Source organism: Odontomachus brunneus, unplaced genomic scaffold (assembly GCF_010583005.1).
Source record: "Odontomachus brunneus isolate Ranch 3 - 2012 unplaced genomic scaffold, Obru_v1 Obru_scaffold_001, whole genome shotgun sequence".
NCBI classification, from domain to species: domain Eukaryota; kingdom Metazoa; phylum Arthropoda; class Insecta; order Hymenoptera; family Formicidae; genus Odontomachus; species Odontomachus brunneus.
The window spans coordinates 16,976-30,476 of NW_022639451.1; the positions used below are offsets into that span (position 1 = coordinate 16,976).

General features: G+C 37.6%; 2 protein-coding genes across 2 annotated transcripts in view; both read right to left on the reverse strand.

Moving 5' to 3' along the window:
• LOC116850895 (phenoloxidase 1) overlaps positions 1–7,120 on the reverse strand; it is a 10,371-nt gene extending 3,251 nt beyond the window's left edge. Inside the window, exons 1-7 of the mRNA XM_032829744.1 lie at positions 6,890–7,120; positions 5,344–5,536; positions 4,656–4,879; positions 3,735–3,937; positions 2,209–2,626; positions 1,402–1,530; positions 313–640 (exon numbers count right to left, since the gene is read on the reverse strand). Coding sequence (XP_032685635.1) covers positions 313–640; positions 1,402–1,530; positions 2,209–2,626; positions 3,735–3,937; positions 4,656–4,879; positions 5,344–5,536; positions 6,890–7,003 — 1,609 coding nt within the window. The 5' untranslated portion in view covers positions 7,004–7,120. The remainder of the gene's footprint in view (positions 1–312; positions 641–1,401; positions 1,531–2,208; positions 2,627–3,734; positions 3,938–4,655; positions 4,880–5,343; positions 5,537–6,889) is intronic.
• An 857-nt stretch (positions 7,121–7,977) lies between these two features.
• Positions 7,978–13,501, reverse strand: part of LOC116853104 (somatomedin-B and thrombospondin type-1 domain-containing protein) — a 21,998-nt gene continuing 16,474 nt past the window's right edge. The window contains exon 5 of the mRNA XM_032834012.1: positions 7,978–10,621. Within this exon, the coding sequence (XP_032689903.1) occupies positions 10,227–10,621 (395 nt within the window). The 3' untranslated portion in view covers positions 7,978–10,226. The remainder of the gene's footprint in view (positions 10,622–13,501) is intronic.

The window sequence follows — 13,501 nt, forward strand, 5'->3', positions numbered from 1 at the left end:
AAAATAGTGCAAAAGCACATGTCGAAAAAACACTTTATCGCGTTCCATTTTTCACAAAGCAAAAGAAATTGTTGTTTAGGAAAATAATTGTGTATGCTGACTGAATGTTATCGAGAAATGTCGAAATTAATCACAAACTACCTGTTTCGTTAGTAATGACTACTAGAACTGTTTGCATTGCCATCTAACATTTGCGGGCGGAAACTAAGTTAAGGTCCTAATATAATTAAATTTTATCCGGGGGCTCTTTTCTAAATTGTGCTATGCACAAACATACAAATATAATAACAAAGCTGGTAAATAGCGACTTACATAATACGGTGAACTTGTCCATCTCGATCATGAGCTCCTTCTGATCCCTGAACACGTATGGCAGTCCACGCTCGTCCTGTCTGGGTACTATGAATATACGAACGGTGCCTCTGCGCGGCGCATTATTGCGATTGTTAGCAACGATCCTGTACTTGTAGTCGGCGTGATTCAGATGAGTAAATCTGGCGAGCACGGGGCCGCGCGGCGTGAAATCCAAACCGCGGGATAGATCGACATCACTCTTAGTCCAGAAGGTCGACAATAGATTCGGCGATAGATTCGGGGTCTGCAGACTTATATTGGTAATCTCCACATTGGGGAAGTCCAACTATGAAAACCGGCAGGAGAACAAAAGAAGGCTAATTAAATTCGCGCTAATGTCGCCTACGAAATTATTTCTTTTCGTTCACAGATTCTCGCCCCCGTTCCCTTTATCTTTTCCTTTCTTACTGATGGAGAGTCAGTTCTTGCTTAAATAAAATTTAAAGTGAAATTTAATTAAGAGGTACGCAATACTGAAAATGAGGGTTGAGTTTAGCGCGTTAAAATTCAAGCATGTAAAGAGAGACGGCGGAAACATTCCTGCTTAATTACGAAGCGGGATTTAATTTAGCGATTTAAATTTAATTTACCAAGTCGTTATATTTCGACTGGAAGGTTCGCGTCGATGACATCGCGACGTTTCTTTGATAAATCTTGCGACAGAACGTCGCACGCGATTGCCGAATTAAAAGCCGTGGTAGGAAACAGAGACACGTTAGTTTCGAAATGTCTTGTACATTATTCACGAACGTAATATTTGTATCCGTATATTTGTGTGTGTATCCGTGTGTCTGTCTATCTGTGTGAATGTTGAAAATTAAAGTGTCACTAATTAAGTTAGTATTTAGTGAGATTACCGTTATGACGGCAAAAAGATTGATAAATTCCGACGTCCAGCGGTCTCGCCGGATTAAATGCTTTAACGGACGTTTTTATCGCCGCAGAGGCCGCGTAATTCGGTGCCACATAGTACGTGTACTTAGCGGCATTATATGCAAGAGTGAACCGATGATATATCGAGGAAGCGGGACAGCTGTGCACACCCACCTGCTGTAGGCTGTACTCGGGAAGTGTATTCTTGTGCTCTAGGAACACGTCATCGACGAAAGCGTGATATCTATAGAAGATGGGATCTCTCATAGCGGTGGCCGGCTCTCCCATGATGCCAAAAGTCTCCTGCAAATACACGAAAATATCGCGATCTTAATCTAATCGTTCACGTTAAGTTTATTAATTTTATATTAATTTGAAGGCATCACAAAAAGTAACACACTTAGCACCAAGAAATACTATGTGTCCAGAAAGAAGGAGACTTCAAGGGGATGCTGGATATCGACATAATGCAGCTTTTGTATTTTACAATGTTTTTCTATTTGGTTGCGTAGAATTTCAAATGCTTATACAGAATGAAAATACAAATGTCAATGTACGATGGAGTATCTCATGTTATATAAAAAATAAAAAGGAATTTTGTAATTAAAAGAGACTTTAAAACATTTTTAGTAATATAAAACTACTTTTATCTATTTATTGACATTTGTACTTGCACTTTGTGCACAAGTATTTGTAATTCTATGCAACTGAATGAAAAGAAAGTGCAAACTACGAAACTTATTTAGTAATATAAAACTACTTTTATCTATTCATTGACATTTGTACTTGCACTTTGTGCACAAGTATTTGCAATTCTATGCAACTGAATGAAAAGAAAGTGCAAACTACGAAACTTATGTTATATCGTTATTCAGTATCCTCTTAATATTGAAGCATTAATAGTTAACGCTAATGTTCAGAATTAAAGAGTTTCTCGAACATGACCGCATAACGACGATGATCGCACGTGCGAAACATTACCAAATAACGATGATCAGGATCATGACAGTAGGAGATGGCGACGTGGCCGAGATTGTGAAGATCTCCGTAGACATTAGGATTGGCTGACAGAATGCTAGCCTCCATGATATTACCGAGCACGTCCACACCCCCAAACTCGGTCAACGGCACCCTCTCGCCGCGGGGGTTGATGATAGAGCCGGTATGAATAGCCTCATAGATACGATCGCGCCATCTCTCCAAATCCTGCAGGTCGAAGTTCAGTTGATCCACCGGCCGGTTAATATCCTTGAGAATGGCGCCGGCGGGACGAGCGGGCCAAGTGCGACTGGCCACCAAAGAATCCAACTTGGGGAAGTAACCCTCCGGGATCGGCTCGCGCCAATTGTGGAAGCGCTTCACCCGGCCCAGTCGGTTGCACAGACGCTCGCAATTGTATCTGCGAAAAGAGAAGTCAAGCGAAACTCGCGGATAATAACTCAGGGGCTTCGGAAATTCCCATCTGTTGTGCCCTCGGGCGATATTCCGTATGTGCTCGGCCGCTCGCCAATACAGATCGATGACGCAGAAGTTGCGTAACGACAAAAAAACTGGCCTACAGTGGACGAGTATTTATTAGAAAACTTATACGAAACTACGAACGACAGTTTTAACCGGTATTATGCTCTCATGTTAATATCGATCCCAGGCGAGAGAAAAGCGCGATGTAACTCTCTAGTTCGATATCATTTTGCCCGAAATCTCTTCGCAAACATTGTAGCCGTAAGAACGAATTCACATCTTGGCAGAAAAGCCGAGAACAAAAGGGCGGAAGTAAATCAAAACTCGCGTTGGTAAAAAAAATTATCAACTGCCACCTGACCATCAGCACGAGTTTTGATTGGTTTCTGCCTTTCTGTTATCAGCGTTTCTGCTAAAGTATGAATTATGAACCTATAAACTTAATTATAAACTACACTTTAGAAAGAAAATATTCAATAAAAATTAACAGATATTTCCAGTCAAATTCCGATAAATTTTTACATCCGATCAGAATATCTAATTAAATTTAATCGAATACTTCCGATCATAATATTATTTCATCAGATAAACCAATCAAAAAATTATGAATCGATATTTCTCATCGGATGTTTCCTGATCAGATATAAAAATTTATCAGTATTTTGATCGAAAGTATCTGTTAATTATGAATTATAAATCTAAGATATATGTATATATGTATATATATAGTGTTACTAATTTATTTTTGTGTGAGAATATTTCAGCTTAACGAGCATTTAAATTCGCATTGTTACCCCTCCTTCTCTCCGCCAAATTCACAGCATAACAACGATTTGTTGCATTATTCTGTGTGTAAATGCATTTGGGAGTTCGTTAACAAAGGGCGAACATTGTCGGAATACTATACGAAATTGAGGCGAGTTTTCGCGCGAGCGTGATAACAATCGGGATCAAAATTTGATCCGATCGCCGATAGCGGCATTCCCGAGCCGGTAGAATAAGGTATCCAATCTTATCGACTTACTGGGCGTTCGCGCTGCACTTACCTAGCTTGGATCTGGTGGTGCATATAGTAGAACAGCTCGCCGCGTCGATCCTTGTTAACAATCCTGATGTCGGTCTCGAATGGATAGACCAGATGCCAGTGCCAGTGATGAAGATTGATCCCGATATCTTCTCTCCAGTAAGCCACACGATGCTCCTCGTCGAGATCCGACGCGGTGTAATCCCGTGGAATTTCGATCGGCAACTACGGCAAAGGGTTACACAAACAGTGGAATGATGAGAGCTTTTTTTCCATGCCAAAAGTCAAACTACGTATTGACAGTAATGGAATCATTTACACACGCGGTTTTATACTAAATTGCGACTATTTTCCGAACTTATCATGTTAATTATTCTATGCAATTCTTCCGTTCGGAGACGCTTAAGTACACCGAATATTTTTGGATATTATATAAACGTAATAACGCGATCTGAAATATGTAAATTTCGGAAAATTGCGGTCGAACTTCTAAACACGTTCTCATTAGCTATGCATTACGGAATTGTACGCGCCGCTATTCAAATTTTCAACACGGTTTGTCGAAGAATACGATCGGTCGTTTTATCGTCGCGTCGCAACGATTGTTTTTCATGACGCAATGTTAGATCAAGAGTATTCTCTTTCTGTTTCCATGCCCCTCCTTCTCTTTCTCTCTTTCTCTCTTTTGCGTTTAAGGGAATTATGTCTCAGAGCGCACAATAAATAAAGCTCTCTCTTTCTCTCTCTCTCTCTCTCTCTCTCTCTCTCTCTCTCTCTCTCTCTCTCTCTCTCTCTGTTTTTCTCGCGCGCGCGGCTTTTCGCCAAGTTTCGCAATTCATGTCGCGCTCATTCGACTACCATTCAAAGAATAAGCGAGTGGTTAATTATGCCGCATAATCGAGTAACAAGCATGCTGGTAATTAATGCGTCGGCGAGCAAATACCCTGGAGCCAGCCGGTACAACGTTGGCTTCCTCTCTCGCCCTGGCAAATATCCCGCTGTCGATGTACTTGTCCGGGAAAACTTCCGTTAGCGGCGGTATCGGCAGATCTTTCGTATCGGGACGATGCAGGATCGCCACCGAGAGCGCGTAGATGAACATTTGGGGATTAACGCGATCGCGACAGTAAACTGACACCGAAAGGAAGTCCTCGTACGTTCGCATACCTGTAACAACGAATTAATAGCTCATCAGCTGAAAGTAACCGGTTAATCGAGTTCGCGGCTGAAAACTCCCCGGCATTCGTTGCGCTACGTAATCCGATCGGAATTCCTCGTGCAGAAAGAAAATTTATTGCCCGATAAGTATTCGGTTGATACAAAAACTTCGGTTCGATTTTCAATAGATTGCGTCATATACGTGTTGTGTAAGCAACAATGTTAACAAGGTTCATGTATTATACATTGAGGAAAGATCGTGAACAATGATAGAAAATTACTTGGTCGATGAATTACTTGTTTCGACCGAGTGCAGTGAAATTAAATTTTAATTTGACAACTTAAATCGAACTTTTTGTTTGACTTATACTATATGTGTTGGGCAAAAGTAAGATTAATTAATTTATTTAGCACTATAGTGATTGCAAGCGTAGATGAAGCTCGCAATGCTGAAAGTAAAGCCGGAGACAAACCCAAGAAAATGTCGATGAGCCGTGAGGCTAATTTCCGATGCTTCGGGATAAACAGAGAGAAAGGTTCCCGACGTCCAAGTTGAAGGGGAACGCTCAAGTCCGGCAGACTGATCTGCTTCACTGGGATTTTCCGCGTGGTATCTTCCGCGAAACGGTTGAGTACCTCGGGAGCCACCGACTGCCGATTTTCAGGCTGCGAATTTGTCAAAGCGATAAAGTTTATACTCCATTCATTCATTCGTGAAAAGTCGGTGAAAGGCAACAACTTTATCTTAACTTAATATTAACTTATCTTGTAATCTGAACTTAGTTTTATCTTTAGAATTATAGTTTAGCCCTTTAATAAAAAAAATAAACTGTCTTAGAAAATCTCAGAAATGCTAAAAAGTATGACATTACCGTCCATAATCATATATCAATCTTCTTTAATTAATAACTAAAAACCTATGTGATTATTTGAAAAATGGTAGGAGATTCTTTTATTCAGTTCAACCTAATGTACAAATTTATGACGGCAGATGTCGCTATCATAGCTCATCTACTGTGTCGCGTGTGATCATTTGTTAATCTTCTTTAATTAATAACTCAACATTTGGCGGTTGTTTGCAAAATGGTAAAGGAGAATTTTGATGAGTTCTACATGCACACAATAGGTCATAAATTGTCAGACATTCTGTACAGTTACCTATTTAATTTATACTTTCCGCGCCGGCTTCTAATATCATTAGAATACCAAAATAGAATTGTAATTTCACAGAAATATTAAGTTAGAATTATATAAAATTATATTTCATACTTTTTAGAGCTTTTGACTTTTTAAAGACGGTTCATTTTTGTTAAAAAGTTGTTTAATTATATATTAAAAGTTTATTTTTAAAGTCAGTTATTTTAAAGCCAGTTAAAATTAAAAGTTTCGTCTTATACTTCTAGATGTATTCGAATTTTGAAGAATTAAATAATAGAATTATTCGATCTCTCCCCCTAGCTTCGAATAATGACATTAATCTAAGAACCATATAGATAACATACTGAACAAGCTACAAAAATTTCATCTTAATATCTCTAATGTTGCTTGAGTTATAAGAGAATATATAAATAAGTGAACGTACATACAGGACAAACTAAGAATCTTCTTTTTTTTTAGAGTCGATTAAAAATTTATTACGCTCACAGGTTCTGCCTCATAACTTAAGATTCTTAAATTTCGAAATCAAGACAATCGAAGGAAATTCATTCATTCTTTGTAGAAACATTTATTATAAATTTAGAGCGCACTACGCATTCAGTTACATGTTACATATATTAAGCTACAGCTCGTATAACCCAGAGCCATTTTGTTTGCAATTTCTTTCTTTATATTTCTCAAGCGATCCAACTTCGAAGACTTCGTAATACTATTATATTAATTAGAGGCACAGTTTGTGATGTACGAGATCAGGAGAGATTTGAACTCCCGAGTCAATTACGGAACGTCGAAATGAAGTCATGAAATTCAATGTCAGCGGACAATAAGAAACGTCGTTATTATAAACAAGATTATACTCACCAAGTAGTCAGCTGGTATGTCGAAGGCGACTTTCTTTTCTCCCTTAGGTACGTACGCCGGCTCCGCGGGCCGATCGAACAGATACAGAATGCCCGATTTGTTATTACTTGCCATCTCGTTCGTCAATTTGTGCGCACACTAAATTGGCAACGAGAACAACCGAGATTTCGCGAAGAGCGCTGGAGAGCGAGAGTCGAGAGGTCGCGCAACTTGTTACTGGAACAACGCACGGCGAGCCTGTGTGTCCAGATGGATGCGTCGGTGTCGCATTTATAGCAGAATCGCGACGGATACGGCGGTCTGCAGCCGATAACCATCAGCGTCTTCGGGCGACCGCAAGATCCGTCCGCACAGGTCAGTCCTCGCGTACAGCAAATACACCGTCGAGAAAGAATGAAAACAACTAAATGCTGTGGACAGATCTTCCTGTTTTTCAAGTGAATTAAGCCCGCGATAGCGACGCGGAAGCTCGGAAAAATAAACCGATGTTATTTCCGCCACTTTAACCGACAGATAATTTGGCTCCTGACCCTTTTCGATGTGTCAGTTATGTTGCGGGACGAGGGCGAGAGGGGGGGGGGAAGGGGATAAAGATATATTGATACATAAACACGTTCGCGTGGGCATGTATTTGATGTGGGTTATTAATACATCGATGAGACGTGACGTTTATAATTGAATTATGATACGAATCGTGACACGCCAATTATTTACGCACGGATATTGAATATGTTATGGCTTATGTATAATGTAACACGGGCATAATAATCCGCGATCTATGGCGATTATGATGTTTATCGACGTGCGATCGCTCTATATGCAGCATAATTTAATCCGGCTAAATTATTAATCAATTTCTAACGTTAATTGAGTTCCCTATTGTTGCTAGTAGTTATAATGACGTTGACCATAACACATAATTTTCTGTATATGCAATATATATATATATATATTGCATATAATAATACTAATAATGCTAATACATATATTATTAGTATTATTATTGTTGTGTTGCATATATATTTGTATTCATAATGTATAAAATTGATAGAAGCGGATGAAACTGATAAACCACGATAAAGCTGGAATGTAATCTTCTATGCGGAAAATTTGCTATTGAAGTTTGAGGAAAATTCTCTCTGAGGTCTGAGGAAAATAGAATCAGGAAAAGGAAGATTTATATATTGACCTTCGACGTAATTACGCTAGAACCCAAATACGTGCATGTGCCCTTTATTGACTGTGCTTTTACATTTTGTTCATCTCGCTCGGAGAGCCTCTACCCTCTCGGTACGCCGATATGTACTCACGCGTAGAGAGAAATGATAATATTCCAGTGTATTTATTCGCAGACACTAAAGACTCTCTCTAAAGCAAAATTGCTCACGGAAAATTCAATATACGATATGTTTGCAACGAGTGCGATACTTAGGGATATATCAAGGAAAAAAAAACATCTTCGAAGTTTACAAATTGTCACAGAATTAGCGTTATTATTGACGTAATTAAACACCACGGATACTAGAATCTATAACAAAACAAGGAAAAAATTCAATATCGCTTCAATACCAAGATATTAATGGTTTTCGAACAAATGTTACAAACAAATGTTATAAATTCTGGAACATTCTGTATCCTGTAGATGTAGAAAAATTTTTACAGTAACAATATAACGCAGGAAAATATTACGCGAAGCAAAAGGGATCTTTACTTACATATATAATATATATATTTTTGTTCTCTTATGGAAGATACTATGATATATTCGTATTATTAATAAAATACAATGATTTGTGTGATTAATAATGACAAAATTCTTTTTTTCTTTATTCGCTCTCTACGGATATATATATATATATTTTTTTTTTTTACTTATGCGATAACGCATATACAATATATTATTAGATGAAATTCGGAGATAAGGAGAGAAAAAGGGTTGATAATAAATAAACACAACGTGTTGCATTAAGGCTCGACACTCTGGCGACCTTATCCGCAGGCGCGCCATTGTCCCGATGATGAAATGATTTATTAAATCCGCAACCGCAACGTAAATCATAAACCTAACGTCGCTGATATTGATTACCTCGCCAGAGAGCGTCGAGGGAATAAGAAAGTTCACTGTCGTTCCCAATGAAACGTTTCGCGCGAGCCTGCGCTAATGATAAAATCGATATGATAATTATCGGGATAATCTAGGCAAAACGGTTCCGTACGATTGCTACATTCAACAGTGGAAGAAGGAAAAGAAGGAAAAAGAAAAAAAGGGAGAAAAAGAAAATAAAGTAAAGATTCTATTTAACGCATTCGTTTCCCTCTTGCGAATTCGGAACGCTTAACGTATGAATGGCCCGTATAAGATATAATTAAGCAACCCAGAGTTTGGTGAAAAACTAGAGACCCTTCAGTTAGAGTCTTGACATCACCGAGAATTTTATATGGCAATTATGCCAACAAATCCTGAGAAGCGAGCATTATGGATTGATATCATTACATATCATTACAACAAAAGTTAAAAGTATTTAGCAGTAAGAGTATCGCAATGCATGCTACATGTATATAACTATTTCCCGTCTTTCAAAATGCTTACTTTATTAACAAAATATTGTTTTGTTACGTGCAATTTCTGTTTTAAATAAAAGTTTGTTCAAATAGAGTTACCTTGTTCGAATACACTCCCCTGTGTTCTGCCATTTTCGATCACTTTAGAAACTAAACCAATCAAACAACAGGACCGAGATGTCAGGACCTTAACTAGAGGGTTTTTAGTGGAAACCAGCGCGATATATAATGCAAGAAAAAATCGGACGATAAGAAAACGCACGACGCGAAAATGACAACACCAGATGCAGATTAAATATGCAAGGTATATCATAACACGTGGGATCCCCCTCGAGGAAGGCGGATTCCGATTTGACGGCGATTTTCTCCTCGACGAGACTGACGTGCCTTCTTTTCAGGACTCTTCGAGCTCCGACGTGAAAAATATTTCGCTAAAAGCAGGCCTTTCGAACGAAAGCTCTCTTTAAACAACGCTCGCTCGAACTAAAAACGAGGAACGAGCTTCTGTCGTCTGTTTGTCGTCGTTACCGTCGACGCTTAATTCGCAAAGAGTTTGCTCACCCTCAGCTCGCGCTTGTAATTCGAGATCGACGCGGCGACATTCTCGCCGCGGGATGGTGAGTCGGCTCTTCGAAGGAAAATCCACCTCCGAGAAGAGGGTCCCGTGTTACGATATACCCTGTGTAACAACAGACATGAGGACGAGAAGGGGTAGAAAGGGAGAGTTCCTAACGCGGGTGACGCTGGCGTGAGCCGCGACAGTTGCGGGGAACGTTCACCGTCCCGAGACGGCGGCGCGCCTTCTTCTCCGGCTCCTCTTCCGCCGTCTGCCTCTCCTTCGTCTTCTTACGAGCCTGTCCCGCATCCTCGACGCGCCGTCGTCCGCGTCGTTGTTGACCATCATGCTGGCGGACGCACCCCTGCGACTTCGGCCGCGGAACAGCTGCGACGTGTACGGAGGCGGTCGGCTCGATTGCGTGCATCGCGGGTCGTGGCAGTCCACCAGGAGTCGCGAGTCGCCGATCCATTTGCCGTGGCAGGTTGAATTGGTCGATCGCGGGCCGCGCCGACTGCTGCCGGCGATGTCGGTCGACAACTTCCACCTGCCGATTCCCACGTATCTGCCCAGGCTCTCGTTCCGGCCGGGACGCTCCACGCAGATTCGCGAACCTGCGACGACTTCGATTGTACTACGTTCGCGCTTTTCCGCGTAATGGCGTGTAGTTTTGCCTGTACACGCTGTGCCACTTGACTGTGGCTCGAGTTTCGAGTTTTGCGTTTTTACTCTTTTGTACAAACAAACTGTCCTATTTGCTGTCCACTGCTGACCGTGTGTCTATGAATTGGATAGTCAATCGAGAGATCTTCCTACTGTAACTTCTCTAATCCAATAGCAACTTTATGTGAAATAATAGATGACAAAAAATAGAACTAATTTTATGTGAAATAATAGATGACAAAAAATCATAAATGTGCGATTAATTTTATACAAGAGTTATAGATAAAAAGAACCGACTTCTTTCTAGCCAGTAGCTGACAAGGAATTCTGGTTAGTTTCTGGTCAGTTCAAACGACGTTCTTGTTTCACCAGTAACTAGGCGATAAAATCAGTCAGTTTCCTGGCCAGTTTTTACTAGTTTCCAAACAAACTCATTTTTTGTATGAAATTTTGTTAAATAGTTTTCGTCATTTGATTCTCTTTATATTGTAAAATATTATATTTTATTACTCAATATAGAAGCTTGTGTTTTAAAAGGTAGAATCTTTTCTCATGCAAATTTATTTATTATTGAAATGGTTGTAGTTTTATTTTTAATTTTCTTCTCTATTTTTTCTTGCTAGTTTCTGGCTAAGAAACATTAGTCAATATTTTCCGAACTTTTACTATAAAAAGATAAATACTTTTACATAAAAAGATACATACTGCATTCAAGTAAATGTTACTTGTTTTAAGTGTTTCATAAGTTTATATATCCGCGAATTTACCAAAAAAACCCATTATAAATACCAAACTTATTTAAAATACGTTATGAACCCTAGATTTAGCATTTCCATTAAGAATTTTGAATTAAAATAAATATTCGGTTTGCTTGATAGAGGCAAAATAGACATAGAGGTAAAAAAAACTACAAATTTTTTAAATAAAATTTTATAATACTCTTGTAAAGAGAATAAGAAAGAGAATTCTTCTTCTTAATATATATTAATGAGTTTTTCCAAAATTTTCGATGAATAATTTTAAAACTATTATCAAAAAAATATTCTTTGTTGGAAATAATCATTACTCAAGAGAAGGAAAATGAACAGAGTAATTGCGTTTCTTAATAGTGGAATGATATTCAGTATAAACAGAAAAACTGCCCAGCATTCACTTATATAATTTTAGTTATTGGGCTACTTTTAAGTAATATGTTTCTACTTTTAAACTATAGAAAAAATTATTGTCTCCAGTAGTTAACTATTGTGTAACATGTAATGTAATATTCTACGTATTCATGACAAAAATGGGCATATATTGTCAAATATATAATTCAACCTTTCTTTCTTAAATTGTTATTAAAATTAAAGCAATGCATGATATATAGGAGGTAGACTGATTTTCAGTTGGAATTAAAGCAACTGAACAGACTACTATTTCGACAATTAAAACACATAAGAGAAAGAGAGGAAAGGATCAGTGTAAAAGCTTAATTAGCTTAGTTGGTTTAAACAGTTGCCACGCAAGCAGAAAGTGTCCCGGGTTCGATTCCGTAAACTCGCGCTGACGGTATGCTTTCTCTCACACTCTTATACAGCAGTTCCACACTTATCGGAAAAAATTATTTCGACGTGTTATTCTTTGCTTTCTAAATTTCCCATGCACCTTTTAAATTATTTGAACATTATAAATATATCTCTTAACCGAATATGAATATTATGGTACTTCTTTGAATCATGAATAATTATATCTTCGAGAACAATTTTCTGCGTGCAAGTATCATATTTGCATATGCCAATGATAGAGTTTAAAAAGTCTAACATCTGTGTTAATAGTCGTTACTTGAAAATTGCCTCTAATAAAATACTCAGGTTTGAATTTATAATTAAATCTAAATTTTTCAGTTAAATCACATGATACACATAACATTATGTTTTCAGTCACGATTCTACTAAAAAAACTCACAACTAACTCTAAATTAAAATGTAAGTATCTCATTTGAGATGACTTCTAAGTGGCGATTATTAAAATAAAATAGATTTAAAATAAAATAAAATTAAAATAAAAAATAAGTTAAAAACTAATAACATTTTACGTTCAATTATGTTCAATAATTAAATAAACAAGTTTTTCGCAACTTCTTGTCGTTACCAATAGTAACAAGAAACGATTAACGATAGTTACCGTTTACGAACTATATCTTTAACGAGACGTCTTGTACGTGACGATAACATACTGAGAAAGAATTTTTAAAAGGCACATTCCCATAAAATTATATAAATCAGTGAAACTAGAAGTTTCAAAAGAGGTTAATTTGTTTTAAATATTTATGTAATTTTTGAATTAATTTAATGTCTTTAATTTTTCTAGCTTCTTTTATTTTTATTCACTTTTTTATAAAAATATTTTATTTTTTATAGTTTATTATAAAAATTATTCATAATAAATTATAACAGACTCTAATGACAGACGTCGTTAGCGTACCAATATTTGTAAAAAAAAATATATATATATGTATAGTGGGTCGTAAAACAGTTTAGACATAATGAACTTCAGAGCGTAGTCGATAGTCCAATGAGAGAACTTATTTTTAACTAATTCGTCCTCTTATTGGACTATTGACTGCACTGTAAAGTTCATATCTAAACCGTTTTGCGATCTACTGTACAGAATGATGGCCCTGTATTAAGGGGATGCTGAAACTAAAAACTTTACTGACAGAATGGTGGCATTTTTCTACAAAGTTTATTATTAGTTGTACAGAATTACAAATGCTTTTACGAGATGAAATTATGTGCAAAAATAAACAGGAGCATTAAGATGTGACGAAAAAAAAAAAAAAAAAAAAAAAT